The sequence below is a fragment of the Aquarana catesbeiana genome, linkage group LG03, assembly GCF_042186555.1.
Source record: "Aquarana catesbeiana isolate 2022-GZ linkage group LG03, ASM4218655v1, whole genome shotgun sequence".
NCBI lineage: Eukaryota > Metazoa > Chordata > Amphibia > Anura > Ranidae > Aquarana > Aquarana catesbeiana.
Genome location: NC_133326.1, coordinates 721723568 through 721748970, shown reverse-complemented (window position 1 = coordinate 721748970; position 25403 = coordinate 721723568). Strand labels below are relative to the sequence as shown.

At 45.6% G+C, this 25403-nt stretch overlaps 1 protein-coding gene and 1 pseudogene across 1 annotated transcript in view; one reads left to right on the top strand and one right to left on the bottom strand.

Moving 5' to 3' along the window:
* LOC141134373 (asialoglycoprotein receptor 1-like) overlaps positions 1–25403 on the bottom strand; it is a 49877-nt gene that overhangs the window by 21035 nt on the left and 3439 nt on the right. Inside the window, exons 2-3 of the mRNA XM_073623941.1 lie at positions 13280–13360; positions 12803–12913 (exon numbers count right to left, since the gene is read on the bottom strand). Of these exons, the coding sequence (XP_073480042.1) occupies positions 12803–12913; positions 13280–13360 (192 nt within the window). The remainder of the gene's footprint in view (positions 1–12802; positions 12914–13279; positions 13361–25403) is intronic.
* On the top strand, positions 3213–3356 carry LOC141135874 (U2 spliceosomal RNA; annotated as a pseudogene).

The following is a 25403-nucleotide window of genomic DNA, read 5'->3' as shown; positions in this document are numbered from 1 at the left end:
CTGATTGGGCTTCTGAAGACCACAGGAACCGAGTATGTAAACGGGTAACTTGAGTGATTGGTGAGATGATGGAGGAAAAGTTCTTTATAAACCTCCTATAAAAGTTTGCAAACCCCACAAATCTTTGTACTCCCTTTTTATCCGATGGAGTTGGCCAGTCCAAGATTGCCTGTACCTGTCCATGGCAACACCACCAGTGGAGATAATTAGCCCCAGGAATTGTATTGACTCCTTTTCGAAATCACACTTCTCTGCTTTTACATAGAGTTTGTGCTTACGTAGAGTGTGCAGAACTGTCCTTACATGTGTACGATGCAGCTCCAGGGTGGTTGAAAATATCAGGATATCATCCAGGTAGATGATGACGAAGTAATCCAGAAATTCTCGAAAGATATTGCTTACGAAATGTTGGAATGTGGCCGAGGCGTTGCACAATCCAAATGGCATCACTAAGTACTCGAAATGTCCAAAGCGAGTTCTAAATGCTGTCTTTCAATCGTCACCCTCTCGGATGCGAACAAGATTGTAGGCTCCTCGAAGGTCAAGCTTAGTAAATATTCGGGCAGTACGGAGTCTCTGGAAAAGTTCCGGAACTAGAGGAAGAGGGTAACGGTTTTTTATAGTGATTTTATTGAGCTCCCTGTAATCCACACATGGTCTTAGGGATTTGTCCCTTTTTTCGACAAAAAAGATTCCGGCTCCAGCAGGAGAAGAGGAGGAACGGATGAAGCCTTTCTCCAGGTTTTCATCAAGGTATTGTCGCAATGTTCCTAGTTCCATCTCCGAGAGGGAGAATATGCGACCGAATGGGATTTCGGCTCCTGGAGTAATTCAATTGGACAATCGTATGACCGGTGTGGTGGCAGGACATCAGCCTTTTTCTTGTCAAGGACATCTGCAAACTCCTGGTAGGCCGGTGGAATACTCTGGTTGTTGACAGATACAGGTTAAACTGACAGGCAACTGGCTACATTACTGGTTTCAGGAGCAAGACAGTGCTGTAGGCAATAAGGTGAAGTGAATGAAATTTCTTTCCTGATCCAGTTGATCTGGGGGTTGTGGGCTTGGAGCCATGGGGTACCCAAGATGACGGGGAACATAGGTGAGCTTAGAAAGTCGAAACGTATGAATTCCTGATGACCATCAGGAGTAGTAACCAAAAGAGGAGCGGTCTCTTGTGTCACGGGACCGGAACTAGGCAGGGTGCCATCAGCCAGGAGAACTTCCAATCTACTGTTCTTGGGAAGTAGGGCCAGACCGAGCTTTACTGCTAAGTCCAAGTCCAAGAAACAACTGTATGCCCCGGAGTCAACTATGGCCTGAAGCTGAACCCCCTTGTCGGCCAACTGTAGCGTGATGGAAAGGATAAGGTGAGAAGTGGAAGTTCCGGACATCTGGAAGTACACTGGAGAGTTCTTGGGTACCTTGCTGGGCCTTATGGGGCAGTTGCTCAGGAAATGTCCCTTTCGGCCACAATAGAGACAGAGATTGGCTTGACGCCGACCCTGTTTTTCCTCAGGAGTCAGTGCTGATCGCACCAAACCAACGGGCATAGCGCTGATCTCTCGTACCAGCACCTTGGGAGTCTGAGAACGTTCAGCCTGGCGCTCCCGAAGGCATCTATCCAACTGGATGGATAGTTGAATGAGCCCCTCGAGGGTAGCAGGGATGCCGACCCTGGCCAACTCGTCCTTAAGGGATTCAGAAAGCCCCAGGCGAAACTGGTATTTCAACGCAGCCTCATTCTAGTCTGTATCGGCAGACCACCGGCGGAAGTCCACAGTATAGTCTTCCACCGGGCGCTGTTTCTGTTGAAGAGAATGCAGAGTGGCCTCAGAGGTGGCTGTACGCTGGGGGTCTTCATACAATTGTGACAAGGCCGTAAAGAATGTTTCCACTGAACTAGTAGCTGGGTCCTTCTGTTCCCATAACCTGTGGGCCCATGCCTGGGGTTCATTGGTCAGCAGGGAGATAAGAAAGCCAACTTTGACAGTCTCAGTGGAAAAGGTACGGGGTTGCAGAGCCAGATATAACAGGCAGGCATTCTTGAAGGATCTGAATTTCTGCCGGTCTCCAGAGAAACGTTCAGGGGTAGGTACCCGCGGTTCTGGGGGCAAAGTCAGTACTGAAGAGGCCGTAGCAGGGAGATTGGTGGAGGAAGAACCAGGATCCAAAAAGGCAGATGGTAGCATAAAATGTTGGAGTTTTCCTTCTAATTGAAGGTATCTTTCCTGAAGAACTTGGACCACTCGTGTAAGAGTAGCGGCCTGTTGGCATAAAGTCTCTATTGGGGACGCACCTCCGCCGGCCTCAGTCATGGCTGGATTATAATGTCAGAGTCCTGGATGTAAGGCCGAATTGCAGAGGGGGAGCCCCTTGCGGCTAAGTGCAGCGTAACCCTGGGAGTGAGACAGGGAGCACGGTGTCCAAAGGTGCACGGGTTGCCAGAGCGCTGTTGCTGAGTAGCAGATAGCAGGGAGCTACTGGGGTGCGCTGGTAAGGTTGAAGGGCAACCGTGCAAGGAGGGATTCCAGGTATGGAGCCGTGGAGCAACCAGGAGCGGAGTCAGAGCCAGGCGAATGGTCATTCAGCACAGGAATCAGTCCAAGGTGAGGTACAGCAGGATAATCAGGAACAGAGAAGGTAGCCGAGCCGGGGGTCAAACACAGGAGGACGATCAAGGTACAGATGCAGAGCCGAAAAATGGTCAGGTCCAAGCCGGGGTCAATGCAGGCGGAATACTGGAGCAGTCAGGCAAGCCGAGTAGTAACAGGAAGCAGATATCACAACAGGAACAAGGAACACAGGAACAAGGAACACAGGAAGCTGATGATAATCCAGCAACCAGCATGCACCAGCAGCAGGCTTAAATAGGTAGAAGGGCGCCACCATGAGGAATACTGGCAGAATTACCCATCCTACGGTTATCACCCTGACAGCAGCTAATCAGTCACAGCATCCATGGAATTATGGTTCTGAATCTGTAATTGAAAAAATGCTTGCTGCTTCTGGGCTCATTCATCACAGAGGAGACCAGGGAATGGATGTTCCCCAAGATTCTCCCACTTTCCATTCTGAAAGCATTTACCATGGTCCCAGGCTCCCATTGAGTGGGCCACACATCTGCAGATGGCTGCCAGCATTCTAGCAACTAATGAGACTGCTGGTTGCCAGTTTGTTTCATATAGTAAACAAGCCAGTCCACATCCCACCTTTTGTCTTGGCCTTTTGGCTAAGATCAAGTGTAGTATCTGTTGCTGGCAGTGTCCACTGTCCAGTAGGGATGCTCTGCTGTCACTCTGCTTTTGGTTGGTTTTGCTGGCTGTATATTATTTCTGGTATGATGGGGACTCTAAAGGTTTGTCCTGTAGGAACAGAAACAGGGGTGCTCCCTAGGTAAGGTGGGGCACAAGAAAAATTCTATGGGGATGAACTTGAGGGACCCAGTGCCTCCTGATTTGAATGGTGCTACCTGGTCTGTTCATGGGCTGGGAAGGCAGAGAGCCCAAGTTGTCAGTGCCCCCTGGGATTTGATCACTCCAGGGGTGCTCTAATTATCACCTGGGAAACCCATTGTGAGAATGAGCACATGGCCACGTTATTTGTTGCTTTTTCTTGGGCTAGGGCTGATCAGGGCAATTTTTGTTACCAGGTCACAAGACCTAGCCAATGCACTAGCATGGGCACATTTTTGTTTAATTTTGTTTTCTCTCCATGTGTGTAACTAGCACTTCTTCTTCTTTTTTTTTTTTTTTTTTTCCTTTTGATTTTCAAGTAAAAAATAACAAAGTAACAAAAGCTACAATTAGTACATAAACGTTGCTACATTTCACAATCGGTGTAAGTATAGCATGGGTAAACTATGCATATTCAAAGTCAATATAGGAATGTGGGAGGGGATATAAGGGATGTGGAGGGAAGTGGGATGTCACCTTAGGGTAGTCACATAGTAGAATGGAGGACATTTACTAGAAAACTGGCTTTGAAAATAAAAATAAATAAAGGGCCTGGGATTAGCAAGTAAAATATAGGGCAGCATTGTTCGATGTCTTATTAGATGCCTAAGATGGGAAGAAAACTTTGGTACAATATATGTGGAGTTATGATGGATTACAGGGGTCAAATGAAGCTGGCAAGATATGGAAAGATATTTGTATGGTTTTGATTCAGGAGACATAAGACTGGGAGTAGGTGGAGGGTGCGCAAGGAAGACTTGTGAATGAAAGGAGGGAAGGTAGGACCCAGTGGTGCGGTAGTGAAGAGTTTAAAGTGGATGTGAACCTGATTTATGAAATTTGACCTAAGCACATATATTTGTAGTGTTTTCTTATCTCTCTCCAAAGCCCTGAGTCCCATGTCTTTCTGCTGTTTCGGTCCTCTGTTATCAGCATGATAACTTCTGACAAGTTCTCCGACAGCGAGGTAAAACCAGCCTCAGATTTGTGTTGGGGTGGGTGCAATAAATAGATTAGCAGAAAGCTGGTCTATTCACAGCACAGCTCTGCACATTTCTTCCTTCCTCTGCCTATGTGGAGTGGGAGTGTGTGCCTTTCCTCCAATCAGCTGTCACACAGTATATGCCAAGAATCCATACCCAGTGCTGAACAGGGAAAAAAAATCTCTAACACGATGTTCACTTTCTAAAGAATATAGTAAGCTGGAGACAACATATATAGTTGTAAAACTTATGTAGGGAGATTTTTTTTCATTCCTGTGTATCATCTGAGGCTGTTCACTTCACTGGGTATAGGAGAGGGTTTACATCCACTTTTAATAATAAAAGAAGCTCCTGCAGTCTTTAATCCAAGGATCCCAGTTTGTCAGAAAGGTATGAAGTCTTAGATTTGCTTTGGCAAATGCAAGTTCCATTAACCACTTGCCGACCAGCTGCCGTCATTGTGATGGCACGATCCCGCGAGCCATCGTAGCTGTAAGTCGGCTCCTTTAACCACTTCAATACCAGGCACTTAGACACCTTCCCGCCCAGCCCAATTTTCACCTTTCAGCGCTGTTGCAATTTGAATGACAATTGCGCGGTCATGCTACACTGTACCCAAACAAATTTTTTATCATTTTGTTCCCACAAATAGAGCTTTCTTTTGGTGGTATTTGATCACCTCTGCGGTTTTTATTTTTTGCGCAACAAATAAAAAAAGACCGAAAATTTCGAAAAAAAACAAGTTTTTCTTTGTTTCTGTTAAATTTTTTTGTAAATAAGTACGCTTTCTCCTTCAATAATGGGCACTGATACGGCGGCACAGATGGGCACTGATACGGCGGCACTGATGGGCACCGATGAGGTGGCACCAATGAGGTGGCACTGATGAGGTGGCACTAACGGGCACTGATGATGGGCACTGATAGGCGGCACTGATGGGCACTGATAGGTGGCACTGATGGGCACTGATAGGTGGCACTGGTATGCGGCACTGATGGGCACTCATAGGTGGCACCGATGGGCACACATAGGCGGCACTGATGGGCACTCGTAGGTGGCATTGATTGGTATATATGGGTGGTACTGATGGGTACATATGTGTGGCACTGATGTGTGACACTGATGGGCACTGATAAGTGGGCACTGATGGGCACAGATGGGCACTTACAGGTGGCACTGATGGGCAATGACAGGTGGCACAGATGGGCAATGACAGGTGGCACAGATGGGCAATGACAGGTGGCACTGATAGAGCATTGCTGGGCAGATCTGGGCATATCATGGACATAATAGTGCCAATCAGTGCCCATTTGTGGGCACTGATTGGCACAGATTGGGCACATGTGGATGGCCATGGGGTACATACCTGGCCATCCACATTGCCCCTTCCCTGGTGGTCCTAGTGGCATCCCTGGTAGTCCAGTGGGGTGATCTGAGGGGGGGCTGCGCTGATAAACAATCAGCGCAGACCCCCCCTGCCAGGAGAGCCGCCGATCGGCTCTCCTCTACTTGCGTCTGTCAGACGCGAGTGAGGAAGAGCCGATCAACGGCTCTTCCTATTGACAGCGTGATCAGCCGTGATTGGACACGGCTGATCACGTGGTAAAGAGCCTCCGCTGGAGGCTTTTTACCAAGATCAGTGTAGCGGTGTGTCAGACTGACACACCGCTCCACCGATCGCCGCGATGCGCGCCCCTGGGGGCGCGCTGCGGCATGTTATCCTGCTGGACGTCATATGACGTCCAGTCAGGATAACACAACCACTTCCCGGATGTCAATCCGCTATAGGGCGGGTGGGAAGTGGTTAAGCAGGATAGCAGGCGCGCGTGGCCGGAGGTCATAACCCCCGCAGCGCATTGGCCACGCGCGCCTGCTATCCTGCTTAAAGGAGCCGACGTACAGCTACGACGGCTCGCGGGATCGTTGCGATGCGCTGCGGGGGTTATGACCACCGGCCACGCGAGATCGCAGGCAGAACAGGGATGTGTGTGTGTGTGTGTGTGTGTGTGTGTGTGTGTGTAAACACACACACACACATCCCTGTTCTGCGAGGAGAGGAGAGGCAGACCGTGAGTTCCTAATAGCTGGGAACCACGATCTGTCATCTATAGTCAGTCCCATGCCCCTACAGTTGGAACACACACACACGAGGGAACACAGTTAACCTCTTGATCGCCCCCTAGTGTTAACCCCTTCCCTGCCAGTGACATTTATACAGTAATCAGTGCATTTTTATAGCACTGATCGCTGTATAATTGTCAAAAGTGTCAGATCTGTCCGCCATAAATCTGCAGTCTCGCTAAAAATTGCAGATCGCCGCCATTACTAGTATAAAAAAAAAATAATAAAAATGCCATAAATCTATCCCCTATTTTGTAGACGCTATAATTTTTGCGCAAACCAATCAATGTACACTTATTGCAATTTTAATTACCAAAAGTATGTAGAAGAATACATATCTGCCTAAACTGAGAAAAAAATTAGCTTTTTTAAAAAAAAAAAAATTGGGGACATTTATTATAGCAAAAGGTACAAAATAGTGTTTTTTTTTATTGTCAGGTTTTTTGTTTATAGCGCAAAAAATAAAAACCGCAGAGATGATCAAATACCACCAAAAGAAAGCTCTATTTGTGGGAAAAAAAGGACGTCAATTTTGTTTGGGTGCAGCGTCGCACGACCGCGCAATTGTCAGTTAAAGCGGCGCAGTGCCGTATTGCAAAAAATGGCCTGGTCATTGAGCAGCCAAAGCTGAAGTGGTTAAGAATCGTTTTTTTAAGAGTCTGGAGCACTTCTTCTAATAAGGGAAGAGGTTTTTGTTTTCATTGGGGTGCGAGAACCAGTCTGGCTGCAATCAAGGGTGAAAATGCTTTTTGAACGTGGGGAGATAGTAATTCTTTAACCACTTGCCAACCGCCCACAGCCGAATGACTGCTGCAGGGCGGCTGGATAACTCTGGGATCACGTCATATGACGGGATCCCGGAGAACCACTCCCGCGCGCCCCCCCGGGTGCGCACACAGGAACATGGACCCGGCGCAACACGGATCACGGTAAAGGGCCTATGACAGCGGCCCTTTACCATGTGATCGCTCCGTCCAATGACGGAGCGATCACAAATGTAAACAAAAAGGGGAAAGCAGGGTCATCAGGAGGTTACAGCTCTCCTCTTCTCACACCGATGCAGCGTGAGAGGAGAGGAGAGCTTTACGGTGAAAATCAGTGAGTTTTTCTACCTTTAGCAGTGCCCAACAGTGCCACAGCAGTGCCCAACAGTGCCACAGTAGTGCCCAACAGTGCCACAACAGTGCCCAACAGTGTCATCTGTGCTCAACAGTGTCATCTGTGCCACATCTGTGCCACCTGTGCCACCTGTACCACCTGTGCCACCTCTGTGCCACACTAGTGATAATACAGTGCACACCAGTGCCACACCTGTACCACATCAGTGCCACCTGTGCCCATCAGTGCCACCTGTGCCCATCAGTGCCACCTGTGCCCATCAGTGCCACTTGTGCTCATCAGCACCACTGCAGTGCCACATCAGTGCCGCCTGAGCCCACCAGTGCCGCCTGAGCCCACCAGTGCCGCCTGAGCCCACCAGAGCCACACCAGTGTAACCAGAGCCACACCAGTGCAACTACAGTGCACACCAGTGCCACACCAGTGCCCCATCAGTGCCACCTGTGCCCATCAGTGCCACCTGTGCCCATCAGTGCCAACTGTGCCCATCAGTGCCACTTGTGCTCATCTGCGCCACTGCAGTGCCACATCAGTGCCGCCTGTGCCCACCAGTGCTGCCTGAGCCTACCAGTGCCGCCTGAGCCCACCAGTGCCGCCTGAGCCCACCAGTGCCACCTCTGTGCCACAACAGTGCAACCAGAGCCACATCAGTCCCACTACAGTGCAACCAGAGCCACACCAGTCCCACTACAGTGCAACCAGAGCCACACCAGTCCCACTACAGTGCCACATCAGTGCCACCTGTGCCCATCAGTGCTCATCTGCGCCACATCAACCTCACCAGCCACCAGTATGGCAAAACAATTATTTACGGCCAAGGAGGCCTACCAGCATCTCAGCATGACCGATGAGAGCAGCAGGGAGCTCTCTGAGTCTCTGTTCGATTCGGATTCAGCCTATGAACCCGTGACAAGCAGCGAGTCTGATACAGATTTGAAAGAGGAACGTGTGCCCGTGAAAAGAAGGCGTTCTGGCGTGGAGCAGCAGCCTACTACCACCTCGAGCGCAGTGCCGTCCACCTCAAGAGCTGTGCCGTCCACCTCAAGAGCTGTGCCGTCCACCTCAAGCGCAGTGCCGTCCACCTCAAGCGCAGTGCCGTCCACCTCAAGCGCAGTGCCACAGCAACAAAGGCCAGGTACCAGTAGGGTGTTCTCTCAGCCACAAAAGGATAGAGGCCATGCCACCCTTCCCTATGCCCTTAAAAACCCCCTGTGGCTTCCCCCTCATTCCGGAGCAGCAAATATCCCCCCTTTTACCGCCCAGACAGGTGTCCAGGTGAACACAGATGATTTTGTCATGCTTGACTTTTTTTTATTTGATTTTCACCGACGACTTACTATCGTCCATTGTGGCCCAGTGCAACCTCTATGCACAGCAGTACATAGTAAGCAACCCTGGCTCTAGTTATGCCCGTCCCTTTGAGTGGAGAGAGCTTACCATAGAGAAATTAAAAATTTTCTTAGGCCTAACTTTTACAATGGGTCTCACAAAAAAAACTAAATGTACTCATATTGGTCAACTAACCCCATCCACCACATGCCACTCTTCTCTTCGATAATGCCAAGATTAAGATACCTTATGATTTTGCGCTTCCTCCACTACAATGACAACACCCAGTGCCCTACCCAAAATGACCCAGCATTTGACAAATTATTCAAACTTCGGCCACTCCTAAATTATTTCGCTGAAAAATTTCCCCAATTATATACCCCGAACAGAATATTTCCGTGGATGAGTCCCTTGTAAAATTCTCCGGCAGGCTCGGCATCAAACAATTTATCCCCAGCAAAAGGGCCCGATATGGGGTAAAAATGTACAAACTTTGCGACCGAGCCACGGGGTACATTTACTCCTTCCGGGTGTACGAAGGGAAGGACACCCAACTGCATCCCCCTGAATGTCCAGAATATATTGGAGCCAGCGGCAAAGTTGTCTGGGAGCTTGTTTATCCACTCCTTGGAAAGGGGTACCACCTTTATGTGGATAACTTTTATACAAGTTTGCCCCTCTTCCGCAATCTTCACCGGAGAGACACCCCAGCATGTGGTACTGTAAGAACGAATAGAAAAGGCTTTCCGCAAAAACTGGTCAATGAAAGGCTACGCCGAGGGGATACAGTGGCTTTGCGGAACCAGGAGCTATTAGCTGTCAAGTGGAGGGACACACGAAACGTCCACATGCTGACGACAATCCATAATGACACCTACTTGGAAGTCCCAAGAAGAAATGGCCCAGTCCAGAAACCTGCTTGTATTTATGATTACAATTTGTTTATGGGGGAGTGGAATTCAACGATCAGATGATTGAACCCTACCTTCCCACAAGAAAATCCCGTCACTGGTATAAAAAAGTGTCCATTTATTTTTTCAGTTTGGCCATGTATAACACTTATGTTATTTACCAAAAATCTACTGAGAACCCCGTATCCTATCTGCACTACCAGGAACAAGTAATCTCCGCCCTTTTGTACCCTGAAAGCCCACCAGAAATTATTCGCTCTGATTCCGTGAGCAGACTCCACGAACGCCACTTTCCTGACAAAATCCCCCCCAGTAAAACAGGCCAGAGACGTCAGAAGAGATGCCGGGTGTGCTCCAGAGGAGGAATTAGAAGAGACACCTCGTTTTTATTGTCCTGATTGTCCTTCCCAACCAGGCCTCTGTATAGGTGAATGTTTCCGCCGTTACCATACTTCTCTACATTATTAGGGAAGTATGGTAAACGTAATTCTTATTTCCTGTCATTTTCCTCCACACCCCTTATGCCACTGCGCTGAACTGTACATACCTCTGCCTTCTCCAGAATCGACCCTGGTCTGTTATACGACCAAACTTCTGCCTAAGGATAAACATACCTCTGCCTTCTCCGGAACTGACCCTGGCCTGTTATACGACCAAGCTTCTGCCTAACGATAAACATACTTTTGCCTTCTCCGGAACTGACCCTGGCCTGTTATACGACCAAGCTTATGCCTAATGCTAAATTGTACCTACCTCTGCCTGCTCTGGAACTGACCCTGGACTGTTTGACCACGTTTTTTGCCTGCCTCTTGGACTGATCATTTACCCTGCTATGCTAGTGGGAAAACAGGGGTCTCACATATGTGAGGGGCTCCAGAAATGTTTTTCTGGATGAAGAAAACTAATTTTTTAGTTTTCTCATTCCCAGATTTAGGGTCTGGAGACTTGGAGGCTTCAAAGAGATTTGGGTGGGAGAAGCCTCTACCCCTGTCCCCATTCTTTCCTGGCCTGCTACTTGGACCATGTTCCTGCTTACTACCAGGACCAATATTTTGGCACTGCTGGCAATGTCTCTACTTGCACTGACCCTGGACTGTACAAGGACATTATCCCTGCCTGTACTATGGACAATATTCCTGCCTGCTGCCTGGAAAATTTCATTCACTGTCGCTGACCATGTCCCTGCCTGCTGCCTGGATCAGGGCTCTCCTCCTGTGGACAACTGCACTACTAAAACCACAGGTAATCTTTTGTTTACCCTTTGCTCATCAGAATGTATTTTAGGGTGTAATTCTTGGTATGTTCATGCTATGTGTTAGAAATATGAAGAGCCTTCAAAAATGTTATAGATTGTAAGGAAATTAGATGTGTAATTTATGCTCCTAGAACGCCTGAATGTGCTACTTCAATGTTGGGCCTCTGTATGTGGCCAGGCTTTGTAAAAGTCTCACACATGTGGTATCGCCATACTCAGGAGGAGTAGCAGAATATATTTTGGGGTGTCATTTTTGCTATGTACATGCTATGTGTTGGAAATATCTTAGAAATGGACAACTTTGTGTAAAAAAAATGTGGTTTCATTTTTTTTCCACATTTTCCAAAAACTTCTGGAAAAAAATGAACCATTCAAAAGACTCATTATGCTTCATAGATTATACGTTGGGATGTTTGCTTTCCAAAATGGGGTCACTTTGTGGGCGTTTACCATTGTCCTGGTGCTCCAGGGCCTTCAAAAGTGTAATAGGTGGTTGAGAGATTAGATGTGTAATTTATGCTCCTAGAACGCCTGAATGTGCTACTTCAATGTTGCGCCTCTGTATGTGGCCAGGCTGTGTAAAAGTCTCACACATGTGGTATTGCCATACTCAGGGGGAGTAGCAGAATATATTTTGGGGTGTCATTTGTGTAATGTACATGCCATGTGAGAGAAATAACCTGTTATAATGACAAATTGGTGTGAAAAATAAAAAAATAAAAAAAAATCTTAATTTTGCAAAGAATTGTGGGAAAAAATAACAACTTCAAAAAACTCACCATGCCTCTTACTAAATACCTTGGAATGTCTACTTTCTAAAAAGGGGTCATTTGGGGGGGTATTTGTACTTGCCTGGCTTGTTAGGGTCTCAAGAAATGAGATAGGCCTCAGTACATCAGGTGTGATCAGATGTGATCAATTTTCCGTGATTGGCACCATAGCTTGTAGACTCTATAACTTTTACACAGACTAAATAATATCCACTAATTTAGGTTATTTTTACCAAAGATATGTGGCAGTATACATGTTGGCCCAAATTTATGAAGAAAAATTACTTATTTGCAAAATGTTATAATAAAAATGAAGAAAAATTCATTTTTTTACAAAACTTTTGGTCTTTTTTCATTTATAGCACAAAAAATAAAAAACCCAGAGGTGATCAAATACCACCAAAAGAAAGCTCTATTTGTGTGAAAAAAAGGACGAAAATTTCATATAGGTACAGTGTTGCATGACTGAGTAATTGTCATTCAAAATGCGAGAGCACCGAAAGCTGAAAATTGGTCTGGTTAGGAAGGGGGTTTAGGTGCCCAGTGGTCAAGTGGTTAAAGGACTTGTAATATTCATCACTGAACCCATCTGGGCCGGGAGCTTTGTGTAGAGGGAGATTAGAGATGACTTTAAGAATCTCTTTAGTTGTAAAGGGTCTAGAGAGATCATTAATTGTTCAGGTTGAAGAGAGGATAAGTCAATGGATGCCCAGGCACTAAACCCCCCCCCCCCCCCCAACCCCTAAATGTAATTATGGTAAATACATCCCTGCACTGCCAATGTTCAAATAGTAACATTTTTCTTTCTCTTTTAGTTTCATGTAATGAACCAAATGATAATTATAATAGAGATACTCACAGTAAATGAAGAGGAAACTCATGACGGTGACCACGGTAATGAAAGTCAATATTAGGAGGACCCCCAGGATCAGTATCACCCGGTGCTTTGTACTCCTGGCAGCCTGAATCTCTACAGACAGAGAATAGTGAATAATCCTGCATGTATCAGCCGGTATAATAATCTTCCAGAATTTTTTTCTCACAAAAGACATTTTATATTTATCTGTGTTATACAGTATATCTCTATCGCATCATGTTATTTCACATATATCAATATATTATGTCACGCAGCATACAGTATATCATATCTGGGTGTAAAATTTATACTGAAGCGTGGCAACCAATGAGATACTGGCTTTTATTACCACTATACTGAGATAGTAAGAGGTGATATCTGGTTAATTTGGTTTATAGATCCAGTATAGCAGTATTAGTATTAGTAGACATGAGTCCTATAAATGGAGACTCAGGTCCTCAGCTCATTATAATAACTTACCTTTGGCTGCTGATGTATTCTTCATCCTCCATACATTGCGATCACATGTGTTGACGTATACATTGTTCTCACTAAGTTGATCTATAAAGTAACAAAGACCTTCATATGAAAACCTAAGATTCCAGGGAGGACATTCAGGCAATGCAATGCAGATATAATGGAGCTCTGTTAGAGCAATGTGTACTCTCCACTCAATATTCCTTCCATCAGACTGGTGATATATTCTCATCCTAGGCCATGGGTGCTCAACCTGTGGCTGTCCAGCTGTTCTGGGATTGCAAGTTCCATCATGCCTCTGCCCTTGGGAGTCATGCTTGTACCCGTCAGCCTTGCAATGCCCCATGGGACTTGTAGTTGCGTGACAGCTGGAGGGCCTCAGGTTGAGCACCCATGCCCTAGGCAAAGTCCCTGATGGAACTCAAGGATGACTTTACATGATAAAAGTTGAAACTGACATGCTCAGGTCTCACACAATTCTGGACAGACATTTAGTCATTGATTAATCATATTGCTGGTACGAGAGAAATATTACTACCGCGGTTGGCCTTGGGTTTAGAAGATTGACCCAGACATTCCCATCCTATCCTGACACACATCCTCATTGCTGCTCAACTAACCATAGCTTTTAAATGGAAAAGCAGTACACTTCCAACCCTTCAACAAGCTATAGCTATTGTCAATCAACACATGCACCTCGAACACATGTTCACCAAAGCCAATCTAACTGTCATGAAGATCCTGCCAGTAATCAGCGATCCAGACGCAGGGGGACATGGCTGCGGGTTCCACTGCGCATGCGCGCGTGTTCACGGGTGCTGTCACGCACGGGCACGCGCGCACTCCCACTAGTGCCAGGCGGGCTATTTAAACCGGCCTGTCACACTCTATCCCCGCTGTCTGCTCTACAGCGTTCCGTGTGCCTTAACCTGATCTGACCTGTGTACTCTGCTATCTGACCCGGCTTCCTGTTAGACCATCCTGCTATCTGCCTGCACCAGACCCTCTTGGCTTGCCTGACCATCCCTCTGTGTTGTCCCTGGTACCTTTGCTGATCGACCGATACCGACCTCCGGCTTGTTTGACCATCCCTCAGTCTGATACCTGTATCCAGTCTACTACCTGCTGCCTTGTTCCTAGTTCCAGTCCAGCATCCAGCCTACTACCTGCTGCCTTGTTCCTGGTTCCAGTCCAGCGTTCCAGTCTACTACCTGCTGCTTGTTCCAGCTTCCAGTCCAGCGATCCAGGCTACTACCTGCTGCTTGTTCCTGGTTCCAGTCCAGCATCCCGCCTACTACCTGCTGCCTTGTTCCTGGTTCCAGTCCAGCATCCAGCCTACTACCTGCTGCCTTGTTCCTGGTTCCAGTCCAGCATTCCAGTCTACTACCTGCTGCTTGTTCCAGCTTCCAGTCCAGAGATCCAGGCTACTACCTGCTGCTTGTTCCTGGTTCCAGTCCAGCATCCAGCCTACTACCTGCTGCCTTGTTCCTGGTTCCAGTCCAGCATCCAGCCTACTACCTGCTGCCTTGTTCCTGGTTCCAGTCCAGCATTCCCGTCTACTACCTGCTGCTTGTTCCAGCTTCCAGTCCAGCGATCCAGGCTACTACCTGCTGCTTGTTCCTGGTTCCAGTCCAGCGTTCCAGGCTACTACCTGCTGCTTTGTTCCTGGTTCCAGTCCTGCGTACTTACCTGCTTCCTTACCTGCTGTGGCTCCGGGTCCTCTCTGCATTCCAGCTTCCTCTTCAGCTTCTGGATCCAGAGGGTGCCACCACTCCTGAACTTCCGGTGACTGTCGATCCTGCCAGGCACCCATACCACTCCTCACTCCTGGCCCTCTGTCTCCATTCCAGAGGAACAGGAGTGGGAGCTGTAAGGGAGGTCCTTCTCTGCACTTCAGGCTCAAAACCTACCAGGTACATGACACTAACCTTGACAAAATTCCTCCTAGACTGGTCCCCCTGGCTTGCTGATGCTAGGGCAGAAAAAAATGTCCCCTAACCAAACTTTATGTCCCTACCCCTTTGTACTAGGCTCCCCTGACATGACATTTTGTTGTGATACCAAACCCAGCAAGGTCGACTGTAACTTAAATTCAGTAAGTCTCCTATATTGCAGCTACAAACCTACTATTAGACTTCCCCCTTCACTAGACTCCTGCCTTCAGAGGCGGCTCTAGGCTTTGTGAGGCCTTAGGCAAAACTTAGACATGAGGCCCCCTTACACCCATAATGGGAAAAATAATTCAAGTATTAAAAATGAACTGTATTAGGAGGGTACAGTGCAGGAGGCAGGAGAGTATACCACAGGGGGGAGAGTAAGTGGACAGTACAGGGGGCAGAAGGGCACAGTACAGGGGGTAGGTAAGTGGGAACAGTATTCTGGCAAGCTGTCACAGAAAGAGAGAAATAAAGGAGGATGGATGGAGAAAGAAAGAGGAGGATGGAGGTAGAAATAAAGAGAAGAGGCTGGAGGTAGAAAGAAAGAAAGAGCCGGGGATGGAGGAAGGAAGAAAGAGGGGGGTGGAGAAAGAAAGAAAGGGGGATGGAGAAAGAAAGAAAGAAAGAGAGGGGGATAGAGGGAAAAAGAAGGAAAGAAGGATATAAAGAAAGAGAGGTGGATGGAGGGAGAAGGAAAGAAAGAAGAATAGGGGGGCGTGGCCCTCGAACGCACTGTATGGCAGCATAGGAGCCGAGCACTGGAGCATTTAGGGCTTCCAGCGAGGATCGGGGGACCCGAACCGCAACCGACATACCTCAGCACCTGACTGACACCCGCAAGAACATCGCCGATATGCCCAGAAAGACGAGGACAATCGGCGCTTACAGAAGCTAACCAAATTCTTCCTTCTGCCCAGGCGAGGAGGCCGACAAGATGACACCGCCACCTCAGCCCCTGCCTCCTCATCTCTCAGAACGGGCTCCTACACGGGCCTGCCAGATGACCAGCCTGGGACTGAAGGATTCCAACATGAGGGCTCTTCACCAAACCAACCCTCATCACCCAGCCAGCTGTGTGCCAGTCCTATGCTCCTATAACTGTAGAATTCTCTGCATGCTGATTTTGCCACTCTGACCTATAAGTTCTCCACTGAAATAAACTCACTAGGTGAGAGAGTGGGAGAAATCACTACTACAATAAATGACCTGGTGGATGCTTATGACAACTTAGAAGACAGACAGTGGATGAAAGCAATACTTGCGGATTTAGAAGATAGGTCCAGGCGCAATAATTTAAAGCTAAGGGGGATCCCGGAGTTGGTGCAACCTGGCAATTTGAAATGCTACACCACTGAAATGTTCAATTCCCTTCTACCAGACGCATCTCCTTTGGACCTAACCATTGACCGCATACACCACCTGCCTAAACCGAATCATTTGCCAGAAACTATTCCATGGGATGTTATCATGCGCATACACTTTTTTCACATTAAAGATGTCAGGAAAGGTTTCACCTGCTGGTGGCACTGTCGGCTCTTTGGGCCGCAGTACTGGTGTCCACCAGCGGGTGTCTCCCAGCAGTCTGGAGCCGACATCATCTCCTGCAATCAGGCGTCACCTGAGACTAATTGCAGGAGGTGTGTATTTACCCAGCAGACGCTCTTACATTTGCCTTGGAGGCAGATTCGTGGTCACAGTCCACCTGTTGGATGATGTTGATCCTTATGGATGTAGAAAAAGTTGAATATAAGTATTAACTGCTTTTACCATCACATGACCTCCAAGGCCCCAGACAAAAAGCCATATCATGTAGCCATAAGAAAAACAGTAGCGATGTGTGTTTAACCACTTCAACCCCGGAAGAATTTACTCCCTTCCTGACCAGAGCACTTTTTGCGATTCAGCACTGCGTCGTTTTAACTGACAATTGCGCGGTCATGTGACGTTGTACCCAAACAAAATTGACGTCCTTTTTTTTCCCACAAATAGAGCTTTCTTTTGGTGGTATTTGATCGCCTCTGCGGTTTTTATTTTTTGCGCTATAAACAAAAAAAGAGCGACAATTTTGAAAAAAACACAATATTTTGTACTTTTTGCTGTAATAAATATCCCATTTTTTTTTAAAAAAAGCAAATTTTTTCTCACTTCAGGCCGATATGTATTCTTGTACATATTTTTGGTAAAAAAAAATCGCAATAAGCGTATATTGATTGGTTTGCGCAAAAGTTATAACGTCTACAAAATAGGGGATTGATTTCTAACATTTTTATTATTATTATTTTTTTTTAATAATGGCGGCGATCTGCGATTTTTATCGAGACTGCAACATTATGGCGGACACATCGGATAATTTTGACACATTTTTGGGACCATTGGCGATCAACGATCAATGCTATAAAATTGCATTGATTACTGTAAAAATGTCACTGGCAGTGAAGGGGTTAACACTAGGGGGCGATCGAGGGGTTAACTGTGTTCCCTGGGAGGTGATTCTAACTGAAGGGGGAGGGGACTAACTAAAGAAAGTGACGGATCATGGTTCCTAACTAATAGGAACACACGATCTGTCACTCCTCTCAGAACAGAACAGGGATTTGTGTGTTTACACACACTCGTTCCTGTTCTGTCTTTCCTGCTCAAGATCACGACCATCGGGCACGAGCATCGGCACCCCATCTGTGCAGCGGGCACCTGCTATGCCAACCCTGCGAGCCGACGTATAGCTATGGCGGCTCGCGCAGGGGAGCCAACCAGCCACAGTATAACTGCGGCGGTTGGTTGGGAAGTGGTTAAAAAGATAGAAATGCAGGTGACCTTCATGGATATGCAATGTAATAGGGAGCCAGGATATCAATGTCATTCACAATCCATTAGTTATCCCATCTCCACTTACTATTAAGTACACCTGTCCACTAGTAGGTTAATGGGTTGTGCATTTAAGCTCACCCCAGTAATTCATAATGGCCCCTATGTCAGGTTGGAACATATGAGTCCGACATTTGGAAGTGCCCTGTTTTGAGGGTGCCCCTCTTCTTCAGAGCTGAATGTCTGCTGCACTCCATATGTTCTTATAAACCATCTAAGTATCAGAGATCTAACCTCTGGCTCCATCACTAATGCGGAGTCCAGCTTGTGGAAGTTATGAGTTCCAGCCGCTACTTCTTGTTCCAGCTCCTAAGTAGAGAGGAGGCCGAAACTCTTGGAGCCAGAAGTAGTGGCTGGAGCGCATATCTTTTACAAGCAGGACTCGGCATTAGAGTTGGAGATAGAGGTTAGATCACTGATACTTAGATGGTATATAAGTCTATATCAAGCACAGCAGACATTCAGCTCTCGAGAAGAGAGGACACCCTCGAAACGGGGGAACTTCCACATGCTGGACTCACGTGTTACAACCTGACATAGGGGTCATTTTCAATTACTAGGGTGTGCTTAAAGGCACAAGAGGGGACACCCTTGAAACACACCATCGTCTGCGGGACTTCTTGATATCTTCCCAATCAATCTGCAGGAGTGTAAGGGGTTCTGGTGATTTCTTCTCCAGATTTATGACCAGCCTTTTGCGAATAACCATTTATGAGTATATTACCTATTTTTACTTTGGAAATAAGTGGTGTTTTGGTTAATGCAGGAGGCTGGTGCACTCTCTTTTGTTCTTTTGCATGTAATAACTTTGCAATACTTTGTACCAAAATCATAATTTTGTTACATTATAAACTGGAAATGTTAGAGTGTGACATTTGTATTTTTTATGCAATCCTTAACAAACTGAATGAAATTAACTTTTTCGACTAGTGTGTGTTTAACTACCTCACGCCCCACCTATAGTCAAATGACGGATAAGTACTGGTATTCAAGGATGACATCTTCCTCAACCCGGCCCTATCTGTGCATTCTTGCGGCCATGCTGGAGATTGATCTGTCATTACCAGACATAGCCAATGACATAACGTTGTACCGGGCCTGACCAGGTACCATGTGATAGCTGTGACCACTCAGAGATCACATGCCAAATATACACAATGAATGGCTTTTACTCATAGCCATTCATGTTGTACTATTGTGATCTCTGTGATTGGACACTGTGATCACATGGTACAGACAGGGCAAATCACAGCCCAGCTGTGCCACGTGATAGCTGGTCAATCACAGCTAATCACAATTGCACATAATGGCACATTAATGGATAAAAATGATTATCACTGTTTTAAGTAATCATAGTGTAAATAAAAAAAAAATCTTGATCAGTTTCCTAGAGGAGTACAGTGCTCTGCTCTGCATGTAATGAAAAAAAAATACTATTTTTTTTTTAACCACTTGCCACCAAATCAGGTACCTGGTACGTCATTTGACTTTTATTTATTTGATATGTGGGTCCATAATAAAATATATTTTGGATACATAACACATTATATATTAATTTTAAACAATTAATTTTTGACACATATTTTCATCACTTTTTAATCACATTTATAGTTTGGGTATTTTTACCCGATTTATTTCACTTTCACATTTGTTTAAATACATTATTTAGCTATAATCTCTTTGATAGATTAAGTTTTTCAGAGTCTATCCACTATTTATCTGGGTAAAATTTGAGTACACACGATTACATGCAGTCATGTCCAATAGGATTTAATCATTTATATATGATCTTTCTTAAAAGCCATTTTTTATTACATGTGACTCTTCATTACATGTTTCTGTTAGCAACAGAGTCGCTGGACATGTTTCTGGGTCGTAATGTCTGTACGTCTCGTTGAAGTTTGGGCGAATGCCCATATCCAGCATGGCGCTGTTCGTCGCTCTACTTGGACTATGTAATTTTAATCATCCATACATTCCAGTGGATGTTAGGGCATTTTGACCATATCCAAGATGGTGTCCTTGTGCTTGTATCTCAGAACGAGGCTTGGTTGCCTATATAATGGTGGTGGCTCACTGCGCTGCTCGTCCCCATTGAGAACGTCCATTTGATGACGAAACGCGTCTGGGTACGCACGCAGTGACGCTACCACGTGACCAGGAAGCAGGACGAGCTCCGCTTTGTGTTTTTATGCCAGCCGGCGTTTTGTATTTTATGCGATAATCATCCTTCTATTTTGTAAGTGCATTACTTTATATATTAAAACTTTCCTAAACGTATTACACCATGGATAGTTTATTTTCATTTTGGGTCATGTACTGAGGGCATGGATTCCTGGCTACAGCGGGTGAAACAATCGTTCCCTGTCATCCATCAATCAGCTCCTAGCATGATATAGAGCCTGTTTACCACTGTGAGTCGGTAAGCGCAACCTACAGCCACGGTGGTGGGTTATCACTCCCCCCCCCTTTTTCCTGTGTGCACACCAGGGTGTTGGTATGTCTGTATGTCCATATTAACATCTGATCATACTACACTATGGCCAGTCTTTTTTGTTATTTTTTCTCCTGCATTCACTGAGGGAATTACACCCCGAATCCGGACGGAGCAGATTGGTTTCCACCCCAAAGGCCCTGGCTGGGTTTAAGCCATCCGTCTATCTTAATTGATGTTCTGGTAAGGGCAACTTATTCTTATAATCCTTGGACTGGTATCTACACAAATTGAAATATTTTGGCGATTTGGTGATTGATCTTACCTCAGGAGACATCTGGACTTTCCTTTTATTTAATAGTTTTTTGAATTTTTGTCTTTTTTATATTTTCTATTTATTTTTTGTGTGGCAGTCAAATTTCCACCATATCAACCATTTATATTATTCTTTATTTCTAATTAGTGTTGTCGCACTGTTTACTGCTGCTTATGTTTTACATTTTGTTCTACCGTGGAATTTTTTATTATATACGTCATTTGACTAAGTGGTCATATCGGAATCATACGACCTCATCCCAGAACTGCTGCCCTTGCGCACCTGCGGGTGGGGGGGAGAGGGCGTAGCACGGCGATCATGGCCGTGTCACTAGGACACGGCGTGACCCCATCTCTGTAACCATGTGATCGGCTGAGTCCAGTCACAGCCTGTCACACGTAAACACGGAGATGCCGGTAATCGGCTCTCCTTGCCTCACACTGACAGAGTGTGTGGCAAGGAGAGCCGATCAGCGGAATCTCCTCCCAGGGGAGAAAACGTGTAATGTAATGTAATGATCGTCAGTGCCCTGATTATAGCGCCACCAGTGTCATCAATTAGTGCCAGCTATCAGTGCCCATCATTGCCCACCAGTGCCAGCAATCAGTGCCCACCAGTGCCAGCAATCAGTGCCCACAAGTGCCACCAATCATTGCCCATTAGTGATGCCAGTCAGTGCTGGCTATAAATGCTGCCTATCAGTGCTGCCCATCACTGCTGTCCATCAATGCCCATCAGTGTCGCCCATCAGTGCCACCCATCAATGCACATCAGTGCCGCCTATCCGTGCTGCCTATCATTGCCCACCAGTGCTGTCTATCAGTGCCAATCAGTGCCACCTATTAGTGCCCATCAGTGCCGCCTATCAGTGCTCATCAGTGCCACATATCAGTGCTCATAAGTGTGGCATATTAGTGCCTTCTCATCAGTACCACCTAATCAGTGCCCATAAGTGCTACCTCATCAATGCCCACCAGTTCAGCCTATCAGTGCCCATTAGTGCCGCCTCATCTGCGCACATCAGTGAAGGAGAAAAATTACTTATTTACAAAATTTACTATAAAAAAGGAAGCTGCGCTGTGAAATGATTTGTGATCATAGAAATAAAAAATATTAAAGAATTTAAATCATACAATTGAAAATATATAAAAGGTTCATGCAATATGATGTCACATCAGCATTTATGTTGTCACCAGTGATAAGTGCAAAAAAATTTGTGAAAATAAAGTATATAGCATTACTATGTGGCTGGGCGGTCCTCAATGTGATACAGCACCTCATCCCAAAAATCTAATGATAAAGTCAGAGGAGAGGAATGTAGGGATTATGACGGTGCCAGGAAAAACACAGTATATTTTTTAAAATAAATAATTTTTATTAAGACATATCATATATATAAAAAATATAAACAGAAAGATTACAAAATCAAGGTGTGCATAAATGCTAAAAACATATCTGTAGTGAACTTCACAGGGCTTGGCCTCATGGGTGTGACGGCCAATGCGAAGGGTAGGTATTTTAATTATCCGACATGTTTCGCCAGTATTGGCTTCTTCAGGGATAGGTTGTTAATACCTAGAACGCTACAGTAATTCTGTGAAAATGACATAACAATCAGTAGATGTAATCGAATAAATGATACAATAGAAAAAATATCATTTAAATATATATATATATATATATATGTTTGCGAGCTGACAGTATAGACTGACCTCCGCCACCACCCAAAGGGCACCAAGAGAAAGTCCCCACACAGCATCGGGCAGCCCAGAGGTCCCCATCCCGAAACAATCACCCAACCAGACATTCTATAGATGGAAATGAGATACCTGCAAGTCACCGGGGGGGGCCCCACACACCTCCAGCACTAAACCTCCAGCCAAGATCACAATAGGTAGCTGCAAGGGGCAGTAAAAAGGACCTGGCCAAGTATGTATCTAAAGAGGTATAAATTATTTAGAATAAGATCATTTATCATAATGTCATATTTTTCTAAAGAAGTCATATAAGTTCCAATAGTTGGTGGAGAAAATTCATTGTATGGGACTAAAGAGTCTCCAATTAATGTACTTACAAAATAGTGCTCTTTAAAGTGAATGGCAGGACACCGATAAGTCCTTCAGCTTAGAGAGAAACTTTAAACAACAACAGGAGACGTATCTCTATGATTTGCAAAAACAGGAGAAGAGTTTATGTGCCACTTGTAAGATTATCTGGGGGGGAGAAGGTATAATCACAAAATGCACTTTAGTTGATCCATAAGTAGATTGCACCAGCGAAAAGCAAGGTAAGTTCACACTTACCATTGAGTAGATATATAGCGAAATGCTGGGCTAAGTAAAGCCTGCAGCCAGTGACAACACTAGATAAGAAAAACCAGAAAGCAAAAGATAGTAAGAACAAGAAGTAAGTCTATTAAGACCCCAAGCATTAAGGGTCCATACTAGTACCTACCCAGTCAAGTGGTGGTTGGTACGTCGGTGTCCTGTAACATCCCTGGCGAGTATGCTGGCCTGGGATGCCTGCGTTCTTATGCCCCCCACACACGCGCGGCGCCTGACGTCACCGCACGTGTGAGCGGACGAAGGAAGCCACGGCGCATGCGCCCACCGCAAATCCGTCCCGGCCTACAAGATCCAGAGGGCATTGCGGTGGTGTCCATGGTGATGTGATTAGCATCACAGACAGGACGCGGTGTCAGACGCCGCATAGAGCGGAGTGATACCTGGAGAAGAATAGAAATTTCCAATGCGTCGTGGCTAAGGCGGGCAGAGGGAATTCCCTAAGCCCTTGGGTGTCCATACAGCTAAGTGTGTCCCCGGTAGGAGGCTAAAAGTACCGGATAAAGTGCACAAACCCCACATCGGGAAGCAGGGACTCAGGGACAATAGAGAAACTAGAAAGGGGATTGAAAGGGAATAAGGGAAGAGAAAAAGAAAAGGAAAGAGATGGGCCAGAAGGTAGAAAGACAAGAGAGGAAAGAGGCAAGGGAGGGGGGGAAAAAGAAGAGAAAGGGGGGGATGAGGGGGAATTGGAAGGGAAAGAGAAAGCCCGGGCATCCGAGGGCACGGGGACGTCATCGAGGCACACAGAGGGAGGAGGTAAAGGTGGGCGAGAACAATCCAGGGATATGTGTAAAACCCCAAAGAAACGCCTGCACACAAGGCATGAAATTGGGACAGATTACAGAAAGAAAAATAAGGAGGGGGGGGTTTTTTAGTCCCTGGAGTGTGCTCACACAAGTCGCCCTGACAGCTCGCAAAAACCATACATATGTAATAGTGATAAAGATTCATAAACTACCAATCAAACAGTGAGATCAAAATATAGTTTAAAATAATGTACAAGATAATAAAGTAAGTGTCTTAACTGAACATAAATATACCGTAATGTATCCCATGATAAGAAAAAGTATATTTTTTTCCCCTCAAAGGAAAAAGAGAAGGAAGGGAAAGGGGAGCTGTATCCCAATCCAACATAGCCAACTTATGCATGGGGAGGGCTAAAGGGAGGAGTATGAAAAAAACACATAAACAAAGTAAATGAATACAGTAAAACTTGAGATAGTCCACATCACGGAGGATTTTTTATAAGAAGGGTTTGAAACTAATATTTTCATTGAGCCCAGGATATCTGGTGGCATCCAAAATGTGTATCCACTTGGTTTCTAACTGTAAAAGTTTCTGGTCAATATCTCCACCCCTTACATGTACAGGGATGTGTTCTAATGCTGTAAATCCTATAACATGGGGATTAGACTCATGATACTGTGCTATATGTCGATTAATAGAGGTAGAAGTCTTTCCTTTCAATAAGGGCTTGATATGGTCTCGAATCCTCACACAAAATTGGCGTTTGGTTTTACCCACATAGTAACTGCATGTGGCATAGTAACTGCATGTGGCATGTGGCAAGATATCTTGCCACATGCCTCTGTGGCAGTTACTATGTGGGTAAAACCAAACGCCAATTTTGTGTGAGGATTCGAGACCATATCAAGCCCTTATTGAAAGGGAAGACTTCTACCTCTATTAATCGACATATAGCACAGTATCATGAGTCTAATCCCCATGTTATAGGATTTACAGCATTAGAACACATCCCTGTACATGTAAGGGGTGGAGATATTGACCAGAAACTTTTACAGTTAGAAACCAAGTGGATACACATTTTGGATGCCACCAGATATCCTGGGCTCAATGAAAATATTAGTTTCAAACCCTTCTTATAAAAAATCCTCCGTGATGTGGACTATCTCAAGTTTTACTGTATTCATTTACTTTGTTTATGTGTTTTTTTCATACTCCTCCCTTTAGCCCTCCCCATGCATAAGTTGGCTGTGTTGGATTGGGATACAGCTCCCCTTTCCCTTCCTTCTCTTTTTCCTTTGAGGGAAAAAAATATACTTTTTCTTATCATGGGATACATTACGGTATATTTATGTTCAGTTAAGACACTTACTTTATTATCTTGTACATTATTTTAAACTATATTTTGATCTCACTGTTTGATTGGTAGTTTATGAATCTTTATCACTATTACATATGTATGGTTTTTGCGAGCTGTCAGGGCGAC